Here is a 16,986-nt window from a genome sequence, read left to right on the forward strand (position 1 = left end):
GCTCCCAGATGACCGGGATGTGGGGAAGGATCAAAGAGCACTTTGGTTGTCTCTGTAACTCTTCTAGTGATTAGATAAGGGCTGGATTTAAGGATTACTTCTGCAATGCAAATAGATGAAAGGAACAAGCTAAATAACAAACTCTTCCCATTCCCAGAAAAAAGGCAGCTCTGGCACCGTTCCACGTGCCCTGTCCAGCACATCCCCTGAGCACAGGCACAGGCCCCTGGACCAGGCGCGGACCCCTCCTCATGCTTTGCAGCCCCTCACAGCCGGCTCTGCGCCCCTGGGGCAGGACCGCTCCCTCTTCTTATTCTTCTCTGTGTCACCTTCCCAGACTCTGTATACAGTCGGCACTACATAAATGGTGGCTGCGAAGAGGAGACAAGCAGCAGAGCAATGCCCCAGGGAACAAGAGGGGCGCTGTTGCCAAGGCCAGGGCCAGGGTGTCTGTCCTGAGACCTGAGCCCCACATGACCCAGGGCCCCTGAGCCCCATGGCCCATCTCACTGCTGGGGTCGAAGCCCCAGAGCCCCTGCTGCCACTGCCTCAGAAGGTCAGGTTGGGGTGCGGAGTGGGAGGGATGGGCGTTTCCAGGGAACCCCTGTGTAGGTGGGATCCGGAGGGCTTGATACCCTCGAGCTACCAGCCAGCTCCACGCCTAGGACGGGCCTTACAGAGTTCAGGATCTGCCAGCTCCCAGGGGCAGCCTCAATGTCCAGAGTGGATGCGGGTTTCTGTGGGTTCACTTCTGCCCCCTGCTGGGAGGCTTAGAAGAAGAGCTCAGGGACAGTGTGGCCAGACCCCGACCCAGACAGAAGACGCTGTCTGAATGACTGGGGGAGCAGCAGAGACCTTCACAGAGGGACAGAGGCCCAGGAAGCAGCGGCCGCAGCTGCGAGCCTACGGCGAGAGCCACGGTCACAGAAGACCCACTTGGTGCCAGGCGTTTTGCCTTCACAGTGGCAGAGTCTCCCAGTGGCCCAGGAGAAAAGGAAATACTCATTCCATGCGGCGTGCCAGAAAAGAGAGGCTGAGGCCCAGAGGTTCAGGCCACCTCCCCAGGTTCACCTCATTTGGAACATCCCCTTCCCATCCCAGGATGCTGCCACAATCTTCTAAGGGGACTTCCTCAGAGGTCATCAAACGCATTGAAAACTGTCTGATTCTGCAATGCAATCAGAATTTTTACTGAATTTTTACTGGAGGAGGGGGCGTGGAAGCAGATTCAGGGTGCACCTGTGTGTTCAGGTGAAGGCGGAGGGAAACTGCTCATGGAGCTAAGCTGAAGCACCTGCTGGGCCCCAGGCAGGCAAGGCCCTGTGGGCAGGTGGGAAGCCAAAGCCGCCTGCCACCCCGGGGAGGGGCAGGGGCTGGAGTGACAGTGCAGGGTGAGATTTTGGCCAGGCACAACTCCATCCATCCCTGCATCCCCAGGAAGCCACAGACACCCAGGTCCTGAGACCCTCGTTCTCAAATGTCCCTCCTCTCTTGGGTGCCCCCAGCCATGCCAGCCCTAGGCATGCAGCCTTCAACTTTCCCACGCACTCCCTTCCACTGTCCAGGGCTGAGGAGCAGGAAGGAGATGGCTCAGAGGTGTGAGCCCCTGACAGCTACTCACTACCTGCTACCAAGAGAGGGAAGGGCAGGAGCTGTTCTAAACCAGCATCAGTGCATGCCATGAAATAGAAGCCATGCTTTATCAACTAGAAATGAGGGCTTGGTTTCAGGCATCTTCCCTAGAGGCCCTGGCTGAGCCGAGGCTGGGGTCTGGTTGCCTTGCTCTGATGGTGCGCACGGGCGGGCTAGGCACTTGCCCAGAAAGAGAAGCCCACACAACAACTTAAAGGATGTGTTGTTTAACTTTTAATTTTTAATTTAATTTTTGTTTTTTCAAAAGCATCAAAATCGTTGTGATTGGAAGGAATGCACACGTTGAGTCTGGGGTTCTGTCCCTGGGCGCCGAACCAGCCGGGGACATGAGAGCCGCAGACCCCAGGGCTGGGGGAGCGCTTTTGGGAGGATCCCTCGCTCTCCGCTGGCCGGCTGCCCCGCGGGGGTCTCCTGCCACCAGGTGGCGCTTCTCGGCCAGCCCAGGCCCAGGCCGCAGGGCCTGTTATTCCCATTGCATTTCTACAGGTGAGAACAGGAAGCTCCAAGTGCATATATAGTAACTTGGAGAAAGTCGCAAGGGACGAAGGACCCTTCCCCGGACACAGGAAGCTTCCGGGGGATGGGGACAGGGACTCAGGTACAGAGAAAACCAGAGCTGCCACCGTGGGGACAGGGAAAGGGAGTCCACCCAGAGGCAGCAGAGGCAGGAGCTGCCCTCCCTTCGCCCTCCGTGGCCCTGAGCGAGGGGCTGCCACCACCCAGAGCCTGGGGACCAGGGGCCAGTGCCTGGGGATGGAGGCCATGGTCGAGACAGGCCAGGGAGGATGTGGCGGAGACAGAGGGAGGCCCAGGTCGGCTGGCACAGGGCAAGGAGCAGGGGAGCCGACCCCAGGGCCTTGCCGTTGTCACGCCCCCTCCCATGTTCCTGCCGGCCCCCTTCCTGCTCTGTGAGGTCAACACGCAGGGGAACGGGGCAGAGGGGAAGGTCCCCCCACGCCCAGGACTCTGCTCACTTGGGCCAGGGGTTGGGGGTGGTCATGGCACCTGGGCTGCTCTGAGCTACAGCCCCGAGGGGGGCCGGGCGATGCCTCCTCCGTGCCAGCCTGTGTCAGGGCCCCTAGGAGTCCCCAAGTCCCTGCCTCTGACCTCTGCAGAGCCCAGCAGGCGCCTCCCCGCCCTCGGCCACAGGCTCGGAGCTCGCGGCCTCCAGGGGGCGCTCAAGGACTGCTCATCTGCGCTTCCGCCGCTCGCGGCTCGGTCCCGCCCGCTGCGCTGCTCCCGCCGCGCTCCCTGCTCCCCGCAGCCTTGGGCCGCAGGGGCCCGGAGGAGGCGGCGCTGCGCTGCGGGGAGGAAGAGAGACTAAAGGGGGAGACTGAGAACCCAGGGTCAGGAAGCCGAGAGCTAAAACGACAACCGTGGGTCAGCGGCCGGCAACTTCATTTCATGACCTCTGGCCTCCAAAGCCGCTCTGCAAAGTGGTCAGTGCTCCTCTCATTTTACAGATGAGGATACTGAGGGCCAGGGAGGCTGTGGACTGCCTGATGTCACACGACTGGTGGGGCGGCGGGCGGGTCTGTCTGCAGGCGATTGTCCTCCAGGCACACGGCGGGGTAGAGCTTGGAAGTGGCCCAGGTGGGTGTCCCTGGGTGTGGATGGAGTGACCCTGGAGCCACGTGGAGCCACGTTCAGACCCAGAGCTGAAGCAGGACAGTGACCAGTAGAGCAAGGCCGTGCACACCCCCATTGCAGAATTGAAAACGCTCCTCAAAATAAAACCACGTGTTTCGCAAGAATGCACTGATTCCCGAGAACCTCCGGGCTCACGGGATGGCAATGGGGGTTGTAGATGCAGCAACCACACAATTGAGAAGGACCCTGCTCAGCGTGAGGCTCTGATGGTCTTGAATTCCTTTGCCACACTTGGACAAGGGGCCTGCGTTGTGACGTTGCTTTGGGCCCTGAAAATTCGGGAGCCGGTCCTAAGCCCATGCCGCCATGGTTGCCAGGTATCCAGCATGTGCACAAAACACCTCCAGGTCGATGCTCTGCCCTGCCCTGCCCTGGAGACCCACCTCCAAGGACACGTCTCTCCTCCAGCAGCCGTGCTCACTGCCCTTCCTCCCCACCTGCTCAGTCCTGCAAAGCTTCCCGCCAAGCCTGGCACCTGGGAATTCTGTCTTCCACACTCCAGGTGCTTCCTCCACATGTTGGTGACCTCTGACCACTGTTTCAGACCCACAGCTCCTGGGTGCACCCAGCATTGGGTCCCAATGGCACCAGAGTGTTCCAGACCTGGGGCACCACACTCACTGCAGACCTGGCCTGAGACTTAGCAGCTGGGCACCTCGTGAGATCTAGTTTCTGAATGGCATTGTCACCTGACTGGGCATACAAGCCACAGGCCCTGTGGTCTGTGGCTGGCCATCGTCCTGTGTGTGGAGTGGGGCACTGGGACCCTCCCACAGCTGTGACTTTCTCAGAGTTTCCATCCCTGTGTCCTCCTCTGTCAGCGAAGCCCAAAGGTGAGGGGCTCCTGAGCTGCCACATGGTGTTTCCTTTGTTTCTCTAACTCTGCTGGTCCATTGGAGTATGCCCTCAGTGCCTCACAGGGTGCTGACCGACAGCATCTCTAAGCCCTAAACCACTGAGCCTGGAGTCATCCAGTCCCAGGGAAATGACTCTGCAGGGTCGCGATTCCTGGGTCTGCACTCAGGCCCCCACCTTCCAATCAAGACAGCAGGATCCCAGGTATCCTGAGATCTATCCTGATCCTGAGTCCTGTCCTGATCCTGAGTCCTGTCTTGATCTGGGGTCCTGACCTGATCCTGCCCTGATCCTGGGTCCTGCCTGATCCTGGGTCCTGTCCTGATCCTGGGTCCTGCCTGATCCTGGGTCCTGTCCTGATCCTGGGTCCTGCCTGATCCTGGGTCCTGCCCTGATCCTGAGTCCTGCCCTGATCCTGAGACCTGCCCTGATCCTGAGTCCTGTCCTGATCCTGGGTCCTGTCTTGATCCTGGGTCCTACCCTGATCTGATCCTGAGACCTGCTCTGATGCTGAGTCCTGTTCTGATCCTGAGTCCTGCCCTGATCCTGAGTCCTATTTTGATCCTGGGTCCCGCCCTGTTTCTGAGTCCTGTCCTGAGCCTGCCCTGATCCTTAGTCCTATTCTGATCCTGAATCCTTTCCTTATCCTGGGTCTTATGAGATCCTGGGTTTCATCTTGTTCTGCCCATGGGTGATGGCCCAGGATGGGATCACCTGCTCTAGTGTGACTCCATGCATGGTCTCCCTGTGCCTTCCGTAAACTGTCCCTGGGACTTTTGGAGTCAAGGCAGCATCAGTCAGCATCAGCATCAGCACAGGCGTGGGTTGAATAGGATCCCCTCATTCCTGTCCACCTGGAAACTCTGAATGTGACCTTATTTGGACACTGGGTCTTTGCAGGTGTAATCAAGTTAAGATGAGGTTATCCTGGAGTAGGGTGGGCCCTGATCCAATGTCTGGTGTCCCTGTAAGAGAAGGGAGGGGAGGAGGTGAGACACAGACACTCAGTGGAGAAGCCCACTTGAGGATAGAGGCAGAGATGAAGGATGCAGCCACAAGCGAAGAATGTCTGGCCACCACCAGAAGCTGGAAGATGCAGAAAGAATCCTCCGCTGGAGCCTTCAGAGAGTGTGTCTCCCATGGAGTACTTGATCTTGAACTTCCGTCTGCCTGAACCGCGAGGCATCAATGTCCGTGTTAAGGCTCCAGTTGGGGGCCATTGGTTATGGCAGCCCCAGGAAATGAACACTGGTAGCAAGGATGAGCACAGCATCAAAGCCAAGTCCCTGTTCCCGTTGCCCTCACTGACACAGAAGGACAGGGGTCTCGTCATTTTTCAGAGGACATGTGAGGAAAATCATGAACTAAAGAAAAAGTGCAAAACTATATACACCTGAGGTTGTTTTAAGGTATTTTAAGATAAAGCAAACAGTTTCCCTAAGGAAATGGCACAAACAGGAACCAGGAAATGACTGTGTGTCCAGCATCACTCCTGACCCTGGGCAGGCATATAAAGGGCCCGGGCTCAGGAAGCTCCACACCTGCACCTCCCTCTCACCTGCTCCTCTACCTGCTCCACCCTCAACCCACCAGAACCATGGGCTGCTGTGGCTGCTCTGGAGGCTGTGGCTCCGGCTGTGGGGGCTGTGGCTCTGGCTGTGGGGGCTGTGGCTCCGGCTGCTGTGTGCCTGTCTGCTGCTGCAAGCCCGTGTGCTGCTGTGTGCCAGCCTGTTCCTGCTCCAGCTGTGGCTCCTGTGAGGGTTCCAAGGGGGGCTGTGGCTCCTGTGGGAGCAGCAAGGGGGGTTGTAGTTCTTGTGGGGGCTCCAAAGGGGGCTGTGGATCTTGTGGCTGCTGCCAGTCCAGCTGCTGCAAGCCCTGCTGCTCCTCCTCAGGCTGCGGGTCATCCTGCTGCCAGTCCAGCTGCTGCAAGCCCTGCTGCTGCTCCTCAGGCTGTGGGTCATCCTGCTGCCAGTCCAGCTTCTGTAAGCCCTGCTGCTGCTCCTCAGGCTGTGGGTCATCCTGCTGCCAGTCCACCTGCTGCAAGCCCTGCTGTTCCCAGTCCAGCTGCTGTGTGCCCATGTGCTGCCAGTGCAAGATCTGAGGCTCTGACTTTGGATCTCAGGTGAGTCCAGCATGTCCACGCTACCCAAGAAGTGACCAGCGCTGCATTTCAGTCCTGTCTATCCCACAGCTCTAGAAGTTGTGTCCCCTGAATGTTGTGGAAGGTGATGACTCTAGGTTCTTGGCCTGTGCTGACTCCCTTTCCAGTCGTTCTTCATGAGAACACTCTTCCTCTCTCCTGATGCCCAGCACCCTCCCAGCTCCCAGAGCCCTGCAATCTCCTCTGACAAGCCCCTTGCCAGATCCTGCTGGGACAGGGCCCTCCCTCTCCATGACGCCTCCTGTCCTCCTTCTCCAGAGCAGCGGCAGGTCGGGGAGGCGGTGGAGATCTGCCCCCAACCCCAAAAGGCTCCAAACCTTCCTCCCCAGGAGGTGGCCACTCTTGTGGCTTCTCTCTCAGTTAAGGTTCACCAGGACCTGAGACACTTTAAATAAACACATTTCCCACCCACAAGGCTTGCTGTCACTGCAGCTTTCAAAAAAATAAATAAAACTTTTATTTTAGGTTCAGAGGAGCATGTGCAGGTCTGTTACGTAGGTAAACTCGTGTCCTGAGGGGTGTGTCGTACAGATTATTTCATCACCCAGGCACTAAACCAAGTACCCATTAGTTATTTTTCCTGATCCTCTCCCTCCTCCCACCATCCACCCTCCGATAGGCCCCTGTGTGTTGCTCCACTCTGTGTGTCCCTGTGTTGTCATCATTTTGCTCCCACTTGTAAGTATGTCCAGTATTTGGTTTTCTGTTCCTGAGTTAGTTTGCTAAGGATAATAGCCTCCAGTTCCATCCGTGTTCCTGCCAATGACATGATCTCATTCTTTGTTATGGCTGCCTAGTATTCCATGGTGTATATGTGCCACATTTTCTTTATCCAGTCTACAGTTGATGGGCATTTTGGTTGATTCCTTGTTTTTGCTACTGTGAATAGCACTGTAATAAACATATGTGTCTTTATGATAGAATGATTTATGAATCCAGCAACACATCTAAAAGCTTATCCACTACAATCAAGCAGGCCTTACCCCTAGGATGCAAGGTTGGTTCAACCTACACAAATCAATAAATGTGATTCATTACATAAACGGAACTAAAGACAAAAGCCACATGATCATCTCAATACATGCAGAAAGGCTTTTGATAAAATTCAACATGACTTCTTTTTTTTTGTTTGTTTTGAGACAGAGTCTCGCTCTGTCGCCCAGGCTGGAGTGCAGTGGCCGGATCTCAGCTCACTGCAAGCTCCACCTCCCAGGTTTACACCAGTCTCCTGCCTCAGCCTCCCAAGTAGCTGCGACTACGTTAGCTGGGACTACAGGGGCCCACCACCTCGCCTGGCTAGTTTTTTGTATTTTTTAGTAGAGACGGGGTTTCACTGTGTTAGCCAGGATGGTCTTGATCTCCTGACCTCGTGATCCGGCCGTCTCGGCCTCCCAAAGTGCTGGGATTACAGGCTTGAGCCACCGTGCCCGGCCAACATCGCTTCATTTTATATTTTATTTTTTTGAGATGGAGTCTCACTCTGTTGCCCAGGCTGGAGTGTAGTGGTGTGATCTCAGCTCACTGCAAAGTCCATCTCCCAGGTTTGAATGATTCTCCTGCCTTGGCCTCCTGAGTAGCTGGGATTACAGGTTTCCACCACCATGCCCGGCTACTTTTTGTACTTTTAATAGAGACGGGGCTTCACCACGTTGGCCAGGCTGGTCTTGAACTCCTGACCTCAAGTGATCTGCCTGCCTTGCTCTCCCAAAGTGCTGGGATTACAGGCGTGAGCCACCACACCCGGCCGACATCCCTTCATGCCAAAAACTCTGAACAAACTAGGTCCTGAAGGAACACACCTCAAAGTAACAAGCACCGCCTACCACTGTGTCTCTTTCCCTGCAGCTCTGGTCTGAGGGAAATCTGCCTGTAGAGTCGGCCCGTTCACTGCCCGTCACTGAATGTGTGTTTACTGAGCTCCTCCTGCATCCCGGGTGCTCGCAGCTGACAGGGACTCAGAACCCTCACCTGCAGCTCAGGTCCTGGGTGGAGCCAGTCTATCCAGTCCTCCAGGGACCCACAAGGTGCGTGTCCTTTTTCTTGCCTCCCATAGCAGCCGTGACTGAGGTGCAGAGTTGGCATATGTGCCTGGGCGTGGCCCCAGACACAGGTGGCACAAATGTGATTCTAACCTCTCTGTCTGACTGCAAATGCTGCTCATAACCACAATGGAACGTTTGGCCAGAGACTGCTCTCCTCTCAGGAGCCACACTCGGGACATCGCCAGGAAGATACCTCCTATCTCAGGCTACATCTCACCACGGCTCTGACAGCAAATGTGGGGGCAGAGGCAGTGCAGGGCAGGCCCCAGGGAGGACCTTGGCCAGTCAGTAGTGCCTTTTCCTGAGGCCCCAGCGTGGCTGCCTTGCCAGTCCTTCCTGACGGTGTCTCCCCTCAGCCTCTGAGCCCCAGGCCATCGGTGACTCAGTGGCCCTGGGGACCAGCCTCTCATCTTTCTGCCTGGCCATCCTTGGCCAGGAGCTCTCCCTGCTGACCACTCCATGCAGGCCTTCCAGTGCTTCCAGGGTGTCCATGGATGCATTATGATTCAAAAATAATCATCGCACTTTTAAGAGCTATGTGGGAGGGTGCAATGCAGAAGACAAGTCTTTGTTCTGCACAGTGGGTGGTTGGAGCTCAGAGCTGCTACCCAAAGGAGAGACCCTGGAAGGGACTGTGCCCTCTGACGGGGGGACTAGAAGGCGACCCAGCCACTGCCAGAAGGAGAGAGAAGGACTCACGGAATCCATGTCATGTTGCCAGCTCTTAGTTCGATGCTTTGCATCCTCTATCCCAGTTACAGAAATGAAAGCCACAGAGCCAGAATCTCAACCAATGTCACTTCGTCCCCAAGGCCTGATGCTACCCTGGTTTTCTTGGATGCCGGCTGGGTCATCCAAAAAGTGTGGATTATGTTAGAGTGAAAGTTCTCCAGGAGTGAAACCACAGAAAAAAAGGACAGAAAAGGTAGAAGAGACATCAATATCATGGCATCCAGATCCAGGAAAAGGACCAGAGAACCCAGCCTTTAATATGAGCTCCCTAGCAGTCAGAGCAAAAAGGGAAAGAGGGGACACATAGGCTTCATCACCTGGAGGAGGGAGCAGCGCAGTGTACAGCAGAAATACACTCTGTCACGTTTCAGAGTGAAGGGTCAGGTGGGGTGACAGCTGCGGAATAGAGGAGCCCCCTAGGAAAGAGGGTCCCTTGCTGCTGTTGCCACATTGTATTAAAATAAAACTATAGAAAGGTATAAAATTCAATATATTCATGGTATCCATGTAGAACTCAATATATTCCACAAAAGCTGAGCACCCGCCTAGAACTGGCCCTCAGAACAAGAAATAGAATATTCCGGCACCCCAGAAGTGCCCATTTCGAATTGTCACCCACTCCCCACCAAGAGTAACCACGAGCTTGAATTTTCCCATCAGACACCAGTTTTGCCTGTTATTGGACTTCATAAAATGCTATCGTAGGCCATGTCCTCTCGTGGCCAGCTCCTTTGGCCCCGGACTGTGTTGGCGAGATTTGTCCACCGTGTTGCACGGAGTGTGACCCGTTCGCTGCTTTTGCTGAGTCCTACCTGTGAGAGTATAGCACAGCACACACACCCAGACGCTTTGGTTTTAAGAGCTGCATGGGAGGGTGCAACGCAGAAGTCAAGTCTTTGTTCTGCACAGTGGGTGGTTGGAGCTCGGAGCTGCTACCCAAAGGAGAGACCCTGGAAGGGACTGTGCCCTCTGACGGTGGGGCTAGAAGGTGACCCAGCCACTGCCGGAAGGAGACAGCAGAGAAATATGTTCTGCTGAGTCTGAGATGGGTGATAAAAGCATTTCCCTTGAGAAGTGACAACTTCAGGCCCACCCTTACCCAGATGGGAGGCACATATTTGCATCAGTTTTGTGGTCCAGAAAACCACAAGCTGAGCAAGTCACTTAAAGTGGTCCTGAATTGATAGGACCCAGAGCAACCTGGTGGAAGGAAGTGCAGCAAAATTTCAGACAAATCTGTGTCCTCAACCAAGGCCCTGAGCTCCCCACCTACAGCCGAGGCAAACACGAGCTCACAGCAGAAAACCACAAGCACACAAGGAAAGCAGCCACCATAGGCAATAGCCAGTACCCGCAGACAGAGACACATGGAGACACCAAGGGCCATGAATGAGGACATGAAGAGATAAAATACCAGCTGAATATTTTAAACAACAGGCTCACCAACCGTCTTGGGACCACAGAGCCTCTTCTAAGAGAGAAAGTGTCCTATCCTCAGAGTTTTAGGTAAACATACGGGTAAATCTAATGGGTTAGTCTCTTCAAAATGTGTTTGATGTTGTAAACAAAAATCACACCATTCTCTGATGGGGTTTTCAATAGGTGTATTTGTCATTTATGAGACAAGTGGCCTATCTTGTGGGAAGATTCCTGGATTCCACCTAAATTGGTGAAATATTGATTCTAAGTACACAGTGCAAAAGTAAGCAATATACTCTAGAACAACCACTAAAAAGATATAAACAATGTACTCTAGAACAACCACTAAAAAGATATAAACAAAGAATCTAGTCAAGCTGGTTCTTTGAAAAGATCGACATGTTTTTTAAATTTTAGCAAGACTGGCAAGAAGAAAAAGAAAGAAGATGCAAATCACCAGTATCAAGAATGAAAAAGGGAATATCACTTCAGATCCCACAGACGTTAAAAGGATAATACAGGAATACTGCACACCACATACATTTGGAAACTAAGAGGAAAGGGACCAATTGCTTGAAAGACATGAACCACCAAACTCAAGAAGGAAGAAGGAGCCTGAATATCTCTATCAAGAAACAGAATTTGTAGTTAAAAGCCTTCCCACACAAAAAAACCCTTCAAGTCCAGATGGTTTCATTGGTGAATTCTACATAACCTTCAAGGAACAAATAATCTGAAAGCAAGCAGGAAAAAAATATACAAATTTATGGATACGTGTGTATGTATGCATATAAAATTAGAAATCAATGCAATAGAAAATAGCAAAACAATGGAGAAAATTAATTCAACCAGCCAGGTGCGGTGACTCACACCTATAATCCCAGCACTTTGGGAGGCCGAGGTGGGTGGGTCACTTGAGGTCAGGAGTTTGAGACCAGCCTGGCTAACATGGCAAAATCCCATCTCTACTAAAAATACAAAAATTAGCTGGATGTGGTGGCCCACGATTGTAATCTAAGCTACTTGGGAGGCTGAGGCAGAATAGCTTAAACCTGGGAGGCAGAGGTTGCAGAGAACTGAGATTGCGCCACCACACTCCAACCTGGGTGACAGTGAAATTTCATCTCAAAAAATTAAAAAAGGATAAAAAAGAAAAAAAAAAAAAAAAAAAGAAAAGAAAAAGAAAAAAATAGAAAGAAAGAAAATTAATTAAACCAAAATCTGATTCCTTGAAAAGATCAATAAAGGGGATAAGCCTCTAGCAGAACAGATAAGAGAAAAGAGCAGACACACATGACTGAGGTTAGGGTTGGAAGAGGGATATCACTTCAGACCCCACAGACATTAGAAGAATAGCAAGGGAACTCCAAAAACATCTCTGCTCACATGTAAATCTGACAACTAGGATGAAATGGGTCAATTCCTCAAAAGACATGAACCATCGAACTCTCTCAAGAAGAAATAGATAACCTGAGTAGTCTTACATCTATTTTAAAATATGGAAATCATAGTTTTAAAAAAATACTTCAAAAACAGAAAAACAACAAAAAAACCCAGGTCTGGATGATTTCCCTGGTGAATTATACAAAGCCTTTAAGGAAGAAATAGTACAAATTTTACACACTTTTTTTCTCAAAAATGGAAGAGGAAGGGACATTCTCTGATACCAAAACAGACAAAAGCATTCCAAGAAGAAAACCACAGGTCAATGTCCATTACAAACATAGATACAAACACCCTCAACCAAGCATCAGAACACGCAATGGAGCCGCTACATTGAGGGAAATACAGCGCAGCCAAGTGAGGCTTCTCTCAGGAATGCAAGGTCGGTTAAGCATTTGAAAATTTAGACAAGCTACTACGTGAACATGTTACCGGAAAGGGCTCCCAATCCAGACCCCGAGAGAGAGTTCTTAGATCTTGCACAAGAAAGAATTTGAGGTGAGTCCATAGAGTAAAGTGAAAGCAAGTTTGTTAATAAAGTAAAAGGCTGGCCTCGGGCCCATGGATCTCATTGAAGATGGAGGCGCAATCTGTGCCATTACCAGAAGAGTCTTCATGTGGACTGTCTTAGGGGCACCACATAGATAATGTTGGTCTTGACTCAGAAAAAAGAAAGAGCCTGTGGTTGCTGAGACAGTAGAAAAGGTGCAAAAAGAACCTATTCCAGTGTGTCCACCCTTACAAAGCTGAACATACACGCTGCCTGGAGATCCCCATAGTCATCTGGAACCTTATGTTGAAGAAGTTTTTGGCCCATCTCTTCCTAGTAATTGGCAAGACATCTCCCTGGAAGATGGTCATCCAAAGTTCAACCTCGTGGCACATTTAGCTGATGATTTGGGTCTTGTAATCCCTAATCAAGGAGAAGGAGAAGGAGAAGGGAAAAGGAGAGGGAGAGGGAGAAGGAGAATTTTCTCCGTAGGCAGAAAAGCCCCGAGGGCAGCTGGTTGCCCATTTTTATGGTTATTTCTTGATGATATGCTAAACGAAGGGTGGATTTTTTCATGCTTCCCCTTTTTAGGCCACATAGGGTAACTTCCTGACGTTGCCATGGCGTTGGTAAACTGTCCTGGCACTGGTGGGGGTGTAGCAGTGGGGACGACCAGACGTCACTCTCGTCACCATCTTGGTTTTGGTAGATTTTAACCGGCTTCTTTACTGCAACCTGTTTTATCAGCAAGGTTTTTATAACCTGTATCTTGTGCCGACCTCCTGTCTCATCCAGTGACTTAGAATGCCTGACCATCTGGGAATGCAGCCCACTAGGTCTCAGCCTCATTGTGCCCAGCTCCCGTTCAAGATGGAGTCGCTCTGGTTCACATGCCTCTGACAAAGAGACTAAGGATGAAAAACTATATGATGATATCAATAGATGCAGAAGAAAAAAAAATTTAACAAAACCCAGCACTCATTCACAAGTTTGAAATAGAAATAAACTTCTTTTACCTGATTAAAGGCATCCACAAAAACCCTGTGGTAACATCATATTTAGTGATGAAATAATGAATGCCTTCCCCTGAGAATCAGGAAGAGGGCAGGAATGTCCACTCTCACCACCATTAACATGGTACTGGAAGTCAGTTTGATAAGGTGGGAGCTGGTGTTAAGCATATAGATTGAAAAGGAAGAATAAAACTATTCTGATTCATAGCTAATATGATTATCTACATAGAAAATTCGAAGCATCTAACAAAATCTCCTAAAACTAATAAGTGAAATTATCAAGGTCGCAGGATACAAAGTAACTTTACGAAAATCAATCCTACTGTCAAAGGCATTTAAACCACAGCAATTCCATCTTAAGTAGGAGCTAGGTAAGATGAGGCTGCAAGTTACTGGGCTGCATTCCGAGACAGTTAAGGCATCCTAAGTCACAGGATGAGACAGGAGGTCGGCACAAGATATGGGCCGTAAAGACCTTGCTGATAAAACAGGTTGCAGTAAAGAAGCCGGCTAAAACCCACCAAAACCAAGATGGCCACGAGAGTGACCTCTGGTCGTCCTCACTGCTACATCCCGACCCGTGCCATGACAGTCTACAAATGCCAGGGCAACATCGTGAAGTTCCCCTACATGGTCTAGAAAGGGGAGGCAGTAATAATCCACCCCTTGTTTAGCATATAATTAAAAAAACAACATTAAAATGGGGAACCAGCTGCCCTCAGGGCTGCCCTTTCTATGGAGTACCATTTTTTCATTCCTCCACTTTTCTGATAATCTGGCTTTCACTTCACTCTGTGGATTCGCCCTGAATTCTTTCTTGCTCGAGATCTGAGAGCAAACTCCTGCGGTCTGGATTGGGACCCCTTTCCTGTAACACTGATTTTATAAGATTCAGTATAGTAGCGGTGAATGAATGGAAACCAAACTTTTAAAAAATACCATTTGAGGCCGGGCGCGGTGGCTTACGCCTGTCATCCCAGCACTTTGAGAGGCCAAGGCAGGCGGATCACGAGGTCAAGAGATAGAGACCATCCTGGCAAACACGGTGAAACCCTGTCTCTATAAAAATACAAAAAATTAGCCGGACGTGGTGGCAGGTGTCTGTAGTCCCAGCTACTCGGGAGGCTGAGGCAGGAGAATGGCTCAAACCTGGGAAGTGGAGGTTGCAGTGAGCTGAGATTGCGCCACTGCACTGCAGTCCAGCCTGGGTGACAGAGTGAGACTCCATCTCAAAAAAAAAAAAAAAAAAAAATTAAAACAAGCATATAAAAAAATGCTCAACACCATATGTCATTAGGGCGTTGCGATTAAAACAACAGTGAGATTCTGCCACACAGCTATTAAATGTCCAAAATCCAAAACCCTGATGACCAAGTACTGGAGAGGATGTGGAGTGACAGGGACTCTCATTATTGCTGGTGGGAGTGCAAAAGGGTATGGCTGCTTTGGAAGACAGTTTGGTGGTTTCTTACAAAACCAAACATGGTCTTACCATACGATCTCCCAGTATAATACTCTTTGGCATTTGCCCAAATGACTGGAAAACTTACATACACACGTAGACCGACACATGGATACGGAGAGCAGTTGTATTCGTAACTGCCGAAACTTGAAAGCAGCCAGATGCCCTTCAGTAGGTGAACAGATAAAGAAAATGTGGTACATCCATACAATGGAATAGACTTCATCACTGAAAAGGAATGAGGGCTAGTTCCACATAGAACTTGCATGTGATTGAGTCATTCTATTTCTAGGTATACACCCAAAATAATTAAAAACAAGCTCTTGAGGAGATACGTTTACGCCCATATGAATTCCAACATTATTCACAACAGCCAAAGTGTGGAAGCTACCTGAACATCCATTGAAGGATGAATGGATGAGCCAAATGTCATCCATCTATAGAACAGAATATGAGCCAGCCTTCAAAAGGAAGGAAATCCTGCTACAAGCCACCACATGGATAAGCCTTGAGGACATGATGCTTGTCAAATGAGCCAGACCCAAAAGGACAGATCCTGTGTGATTCCACTCATGTCGTAGTAAGGGTTAAAAAGAAAAAGGGACAAGTTTTCCTCTGCTTAGCAGCTCACTTCAAGGACAGTTACAAGATAACACTGTCCAAAAACCCAAAACCAAAAGGATGGGCTCCAGACACACCCGCCCACCCCTCCAGAGCAAGGTTGAGGGGGAAAAAAAGAGAGAAAGACAAAGTCCTTTACTGTTACTCCTTTCCCTGGCCCCTTAAGCATGACTGTGTTTTACAAATGTCTGTATTTAGCCAGTTCTTTTTTTTTTTTCTTTTGACACAGCTGCAAGGCCACCAGCTATGTAAGGCCACAAGTTATACACTATATGATGAGCTTCCTTTGTGTTGCTTTTGTAAGCCCGGTTATAAAAACCCTGCTCTGTCTTTGTTCAAGGCTCAGCTTTTTAGATGTGAATCCACTGAGCTGGTACATAGCTTAAAATAAATATCCTCCTGTATTCACCTGTACTAGTCTCTCTAGTCCTGTGCGTCCTATAACAATATGAGGTTCCTAGAGCAGTCAAATTCATCAGGATTGAACATAGAAAAATGGATGTGCAGATTTAATGGGATTTCAAACACAATCTTAGCAGGATTTTTTGGTAGATATTCACAAGCTGTTTATGAAATGTATGAGGAAAGGCAAAAAGAAAATAGAATAGCCAAAACAATTTTGAAAAAAATAAATACAGTTGGAAGAATGACATTAGCTGACTTTGAGATGTTTTATAAAGCGACAGCAATGTAGACAGTGTGGTATGGGCAGAAGGGGAGACACACAGATCAAGGGAAAAGCACTGAGCTGAGATATCCACTCGCACAAATAAGACCGCGCTAATGTAGGACAAAGGGGCAAAGACAACCAAATGCAGAAGTGTCTACTGCGATCACAGAATGCCTGTGATTGGGTCTTTTGCAAACAACAGAAGTGTATTTCTCACAGTTTTGGAGGCTGGGCATCCCCAGCTCCAGGTGCTACTATTCTGCATCTGGTGGGGGCTCTTTGCCGTGTCTTTCTGGTGCAAAAGTGAAAGGGCAAAAAGGGCCCACGCTCATCCCCTCCAGCCCGTTAACAAGGCACTAATCTGTTCCTGAGAGCAGAGCCTTGACATGATCACTTCCCAAGAGACCCCACCTCTTAGTAACACCGTAATGGGGGTTAAGTTACAACGCATGAATTTTGGGGAATACATTCATACTAGCGCGTGAAAGGAGAGCCACTTCCAAAACATGGCATTGGAACGATGGAACCGCGGTAGACAAAACCAAAACGAAACCTCAACCTCAACCTCCTACTTTATATAAAATTAACTCTATGCCCATCACAGACCTAAATGTTGAATACAAAACAATAAACCATTTGGAATGAAACAGGAGAAACTCTTAGTGACCTTGAATAATAAAAGCACACGTGTGTAAGAAATAAACAATAATGGGAGTGAAATTTAGTGTTGTTTAAAGATAAAAGGCCACGTCATCAGGAGAGAGACACGCTTGGC

At 50.3% G+C, this 16,986-nt stretch overlaps 1 protein-coding gene across 1 annotated transcript; it reads right to left on the reverse strand.

The window, feature by feature from the left end:
* Positions 1-783: 783 nt before the first annotated feature.
* LOC116418999 lies at positions 784-6,293 on the reverse strand. Its single transcript, XM_031936698.1, has 3 exons — positions 5,615-6,293; positions 2,761-2,954; positions 784-903 (listed from the first exon to the last, which is right to left on the reverse strand). The coding sequence occupies exons 1-3, from the start codon at positions 6,291-6,293 to the stop codon at positions 784-786; spliced, it is 993 nt and encodes a 330-aa protein (XP_031792558.1).
* Between the last annotated feature and the right edge of the window lie 10,693 nt (positions 6,294-16,986).

This window comes from Piliocolobus tephrosceles, chromosome 13, assembly GCF_002776525.5.
Source record: "Piliocolobus tephrosceles isolate RC106 chromosome 13, ASM277652v3, whole genome shotgun sequence".
NCBI classification, from domain to species: Eukaryota; Metazoa; Chordata; class Mammalia; order Primates; family Cercopithecidae; genus Piliocolobus; species Piliocolobus tephrosceles.